At 34.7% G+C, this 6000-nt stretch overlaps 1 protein-coding gene across 1 annotated transcript; it reads left to right on the top strand.

Annotated features, from left to right (window-relative positions):
• Positions 1-1870: 1870 nt before the first annotated feature.
• Positions 1871-5818, top strand: LOC128015156 (toxin MIT1-like). The gene is made up of 3 exons (XM_052598837.1): positions 1871-2159; positions 3497-3622; positions 3692-5818. The coding sequence occupies exons 1-3, from the start codon at positions 2088-2090 to the stop codon at positions 3815-3817; spliced, it is 324 nt and encodes a 107-aa protein (XP_052454797.1). The 5' UTR covers positions 1871-2087; the 3' UTR covers positions 3818-5818.
• Positions 5819-6000: the final 182 nt, after the last annotated feature.

Genomic DNA, 6000 nt, shown 5'->3' with positions numbered 1-6000 from the left:
CACCTGGCACACAAAGAGAAATAGAAAGAAAGAGAGGCACTAATGGGATATTAATAAGTCCTTAATGAGGCTGAAATTACATTACTGTGCTGGCAACAATGTCCACTATTTTGAAAGCAGAGCTGAGGTGTTTTTAAATGGACTTAAAACTACATTTTTGAACTAAATTGTGCAAACCACAAAGAAGCAGAAGGATGTGCTTGAACAAATTGCTGCTGCTATTACCTGCCTATTCAAATGTAATGGGCCAGTGGCCATTGCCAAGTCAGTTGTAAAGCAAATATTTGGTGTTTGTTTTACTCTTCAGGCAGATAGGTGTACAAACAAGTGGGTGGACACATAATTGGCAAAACTCCATAATGAAATGAAGGGGTCAGTCCATGTACAAGAGTATTTGGACACTTAAGCCAGTGTCACACTTATATGGGCACTGCTTAAACATTACAGACTTTTTATTTCCCAGGAGTTATTTATTATTAATAGATTTCATTATTTTTGCTACACGAAGGTCACTTTAAAGGATATTTTATCAGACCTTTTATGGTTGCTATACTTTTCAAATGCATATGCATAAACTTATTTTTTAATCCTTTTCCCAGCGATGCCTTGTCCCAATCTTTAAATATTAAAAACCATCATAAAAAAATGAATTATTACAATAAAACTAAAAAAGTTAAAACTAAAACTATGATATTCTAGAGAGAGTGAAATAAATAAACCATATAAATTGTGAGAAAATAATTGGTTTTATTTATATATTTATTTATTTAATAGTTTACCAAAGAGAAAGATTGAGATGAAGTTTGAAGCATGTGATGTGTGAAGAAAACTGCAAAATAAGGTAAATATTACTTATGAACAAAATATTATGGTACATAAATTCTAATCAAGCAGCAATTTTGTCAAAATATGCAAAATGTGTAGAAAATATTATTTAGCACATAAAATATCTACTGTACCATAACCCTTGACTAAAGGCTAATTTAATCATCACTGTCATTTCCAATACATCGTTCTTTTAAACACAGTTTGAGAAGTGGTGTAAAGGACACCATAGTGGGAATTTCCATGGTTTTCAGAAGATGCTGTTTTGTGTTTTTATTTGTCTATACCCAAATAGAAAGTGTATCTTTTTGGGTGCTTTCTAAATTTCCGTGATCACAATTTGACAGGCAGCTGTTTCACATTACTCACTGTGCGTAAAGGATCTTTTCAACTTCTTCTCCACCTTGAACCACCATTGTTAATGCTCAAGGACATTTCCATCTGACGTTGCCATCCCTGGCCTGGTGAACCAACACCATTCATAGCATTTTTTCCCCTCACCATTTTTCATTGCCATTTCAGCCATTCATTAGAGCAAGTATTGAATAAAAATAACTGAAAAAAGACCCCAGGAGTGGGGTTTTAAAAATATATATATTTTGTGTGGCACACATCATTTTTGACAGATTCGTGAAATGAAATTTAGGTCCAAACAGGTTTGCATGCATGGGGAAATATTGTTGCTTTTACAGGTCAACTTATTATATTTTAATATAACAGTAATTCATAAAAAATGCACAACATGCACAAGGACTTTTTAATTCTAAAATTGCGTATTATTGTTTTAAATGCAAATAATATATGCATTTAAATTGCAACAGACCAGGTTGGGACAATGGGAAATATATTATTAGGTATACAGGAATGTTATAATTGGGATGCGAGGGGTGTAATGTGTGTCAGGCAGATGGGAGTTCAACTCTATTACCTTGGATTTCTTTGTTCCTCTCTTTCGTACTCCATCTCTTTCACGTATGAAGACGTGACTCACTGATAACTCGGAATGAAGGACAGTGCTTATAAACCATCTGTCCCTCATCAGAACAACTGAGAAGCTGCCTCTATTCCCATTTTGGAGTATACAGTACATACATATACTCACATATTTCGTGACGACCATTTGTACCTGTGGGACATTGCCACCTGAAGAAAAACTATACCTTAAAGTATTTGATTGGTGTGTCTGAGAAGAAGGCAGTTTGTTGTGCTTGGACCCCCCCACTTCAGGGGAGAGAAACCTCTGACACCAGCATTTGAAGACCATGACATCCAACATTTCGATCTGTCTCTGCCTGTTGCTGGTGTCTTGTAGTTCGACTGCAGTCATCACCGGGGTGAGTGACCCTTACTTGAACTTGAAGAGCCAGTCTGGTTAACTGGATTGAAAACTATAGAACTATTACTCTAAATGACTGCTTTTATCTATTTTTTCCTAGTAGTAATGTATTTTGGAAGTCAATGATATATATATTTGATTCATATTTGATTGAATGATTGAATATTACACTTCATTTTAAGGCATTTAATTATTTACTGCATCTATAATTTATTTAGACCTCTATAAATGCCGCGCCATTTAAGTGTAATGCTTTGCTGTAGATCTTTTTTTCACTATAGCATTCTGTAGAACAAATTATAATATATTTTTTGTCTGCAATGTGGCACTATCATTGGTGTTAAACTGAGGGGAGAGTTGTTTATTATTTATGTATGTGTGTATATTTAAATTATAGTTTTATATTATATAATACATATTTGAGTATATTTTAGATTAGTTTATACATCCCTTGCAGTAACTATGTTAATTAAATTTTAGTTTAACAAAATAAGAGGCATAATATATATCTATATCTATATAGATAGATAGATAGATAGATATATTATGCCTCTTATTTTGTAATATATACATATGTGATGCCTCATGATTTTTTAATTATTATTTATTTATTTATACATTTTAATTTGGGGGGTGGGGGTTGGTGGTCTTTAACTCATACACTGCCATTAAGGGTGTAGCCCATATATTTGAATATGCTAATTCTGAATTATTCAACAGAACAAATCAAAGTCCTGCTTTATTCTTTTTAACATTACGTTTCCAGATTTTAGTGCAATCACACAATTAAATAAAGGGATGTAAAAATAAAACAATAAATGTAATATTCCAGTGCACATATGCACAGATTCTTACATGCATAAAACGGATTTTCAATACTAAAGTTTGAAACTCTCTGAGCATTTCTTAGGGTCAGTAGAGATGCCGTGCTGTTTGACATGAATGCGTTGGGATGCTGAAATGCATTTCCTCCACACCTGTCAGTACAGTAAAGCCTACAGCACTCCCAAAATATTTGAGAGTGCTGTCAGAACACCCCAGGCCTAATGGAGATGGCAGCATGGCATTTTCACACATACTGAGACACTCATCCTACACTTTCTGTCAAGGCAAATCAGTTGCCTGGATCCACAAGAGAAAATCCCATGCCACTTTTGGCCTCCTACTCACTACAGGGCTTTAAAAATATTTCAGATCGGTCATATAGTGCTATTTTACTGCATGAGGTGGACACACTGAACATTTCAACACTGATATGTTTTCTAACTAAAGTCGAAAGTAGACATGCTGTTGTATTTATAATGAGTAAGGGCCCTAAGACCTGTGTGTGTGCAGGCATGTGAGAAGGACTCTCAGTGTGGAGGTGGCATGTGTTGTGCAGTCAGCCTGTGGATCCGGAGCCTACGAATGTGCATCCCAATGGGTCAGGAGGGAGAAGACTGTCATCCAATGAGCCACAAGGTTCATTTCCTCACTTTCATTATGATTTTTTCTCGTCTTCCTGTTTTTTAATCTTTCATTTCTGTTTAGGTGCCCTTCTTTGGCAGGAGACTCCATCACACATGCCCTTGTCTGCCCAACTTAGCCTGCATCACCATAGCTGATGGCAAGTCCAAATGTCTCTCGCCATTTCCATTCCAGGATCAGTACCTGTGATGAAGATGTTTACCTGTATACCATGCAGATGTTTGTACAAAGTGTATAGTTGCAAAAGTGTTTTCTTGATTGATTTTAGATTCATTTTATTGAATTTATTTAATCTTTATGGAAAATGGAAAATAAATTATAAGTATAGTAAATAAGTAAATTATGGCAATGAGATCATAAAATGCAAGCGCTATTGCCAAAATGTCAGAATATGACCAAATAAATAAATATTACAATTATTATTTTGGTTGTTTAAAATATTATACACTACGGTAGTATGATGTAAGTATATAAGCCATTAACTGTGTTTTTTAACAGAAAGATGTGGGCCACTGAAACTTTGGTTACAGGTCGTAATAGCTATTTGAACCTGACACTAAGATAAATGCTATTAAAGTATAGCATACAGGTATGGTCAACGTGTGGTGGTTGTTTTCAGAGCGCTGCGCAACACCTCTTTGACAGTTCATTAGTCAAGGACTAAAACACAATCATTTAGTTTCTTACTGAACCCATTTTATATTTTTGATAATGTTTTAGCAACACTTAAAGGTTACATAAATATAAATCAGTTCTATTATTATCAGGTGATGTACACTGTAATTTCATTTCATTTATTATTACGAGTTATGATTTCATGCCATTTAATTTCACTAAATTGCATGCTTTCAAGAGCCTTGGTACCTTTGTAGAGGAACATTTCACACTTGCAATTTAGAAGTGGGTTTTTGAAAGCCTTCTAAGGTTAGCAGCGTTTTGGGAAAGAAGTGGCAAATGGTGATGGAAAACGCATGAGTTGGACTTAAAAAAGAGACTTATTCCATCCTTGTAATGTTCTATTCTTATCCTTACCTTTATAGTCTGAAAAGTCCATTCAGGAAAAACTAGAGCTCTCACGTAAACAATGATGCTGACAATGCAAATATTCAAAAAAGAACAGGGTTTAAGCATGTGAATTGTCATCTTATGAATAACCAGGAATCATTTTTAACCCAGGGTAATTTATGAGCATGGTGAAACAAGGTAATGTTGGAATCGGTTTACTCTGAGTTTAGAATGGCCCACTATTTCAAGTGTGGAAAAAAAGCTGTAATGATTACCATATTTATATATCATATTCTTTATATGGTATTTTAAGGTACTTTAAAATAATAGCATGGTATTAGTGTGGAGCATATACAAAAATTGGCACGTTCAAAATCATTTGTGGTACTACCATGGTACTTTTTTTTGTTGGTGCACTCAAATGTATTGAATACAATTAATAGGTATGATTTAACTACTGCAAATAACAATATATAAAATGCTCTGTATTATATAATTGTGTATTCAACTGGTCCAATATCCAAGTAGTCTCTTGCATATTTTCTGGATTACTGTGTGGGCCTGTAGAGAACATGTCAAACTACTCTACAAAACTATTCTTAAAAATGCTTATTATAGTATTCTTTTCTCACTTAAGTGTGTCACAGTGAAGAAACTGTCCTGGGAAAAGGACCACCATCACTTTATTTACCCTCTATTGCTGTACTGAAGAACATTGAGAGTGCTGGAGCTGGAACACTGTGTAGAGCCATTGTGTCATTGTTAAATAACAGGCATGCTTCTAGAGCAATTATACAAACTTTTCTCAAAGGTTTAAACAGGCTTTTTCTTTTGAAAAACCATTTGAGTCTCTGAAAGCCCAATTGCTTGAACAAAGCAAACTGCATATTGCATCCATAAGTCTGAGATAAGTTTACACTGCGCTGCATGATAAAATATTCATGGCCTGCTTTTCAAATAAGTATGTATTTCCATCAGACTATAACTGCTGTTTTAATGCACTAGCTGGAAGGAGGCCAGAAAGAAGGCAGTATGTGTGGTGCATCTTTACACAAGGCGGGAATACAGGGTGAATAATTTTTTTTTTTTTTTTAATAAAGCAAGTGCTTCAGTCTATATGTTTTCCCTGGGCACTGCAGCTACCTTTCTGATTAGTATGGCAGCAAATAAAGCAAGTCTGAAACTGTTCTAAATTGTTTGTTCATATATAATAAGGTAGTGTTAACAGCTCAGCAGATTGTGGCCTATTTCTGTCTCTCCTATGGGTCTCACCTGGATGACAAAGTACGTTCAAATAAAACACTACAATTAGCTGATGGAGGTTTTCATTATATTGCTAGATGCAGAATGATCACAACAGGGGTCAA

This window comes from Carassius gibelio, chromosome A6, assembly GCF_023724105.1.
Source record: "Carassius gibelio isolate Cgi1373 ecotype wild population from Czech Republic chromosome A6, carGib1.2-hapl.c, whole genome shotgun sequence".
Lineage (NCBI taxonomy): Eukaryota > Metazoa > Chordata > Actinopteri > Cypriniformes > Cyprinidae > Carassius > Carassius gibelio.
The sequence above is the reverse complement of the archived record's forward strand: the minus strand, read 5'-3'. Positions and strand labels throughout refer to the sequence as shown.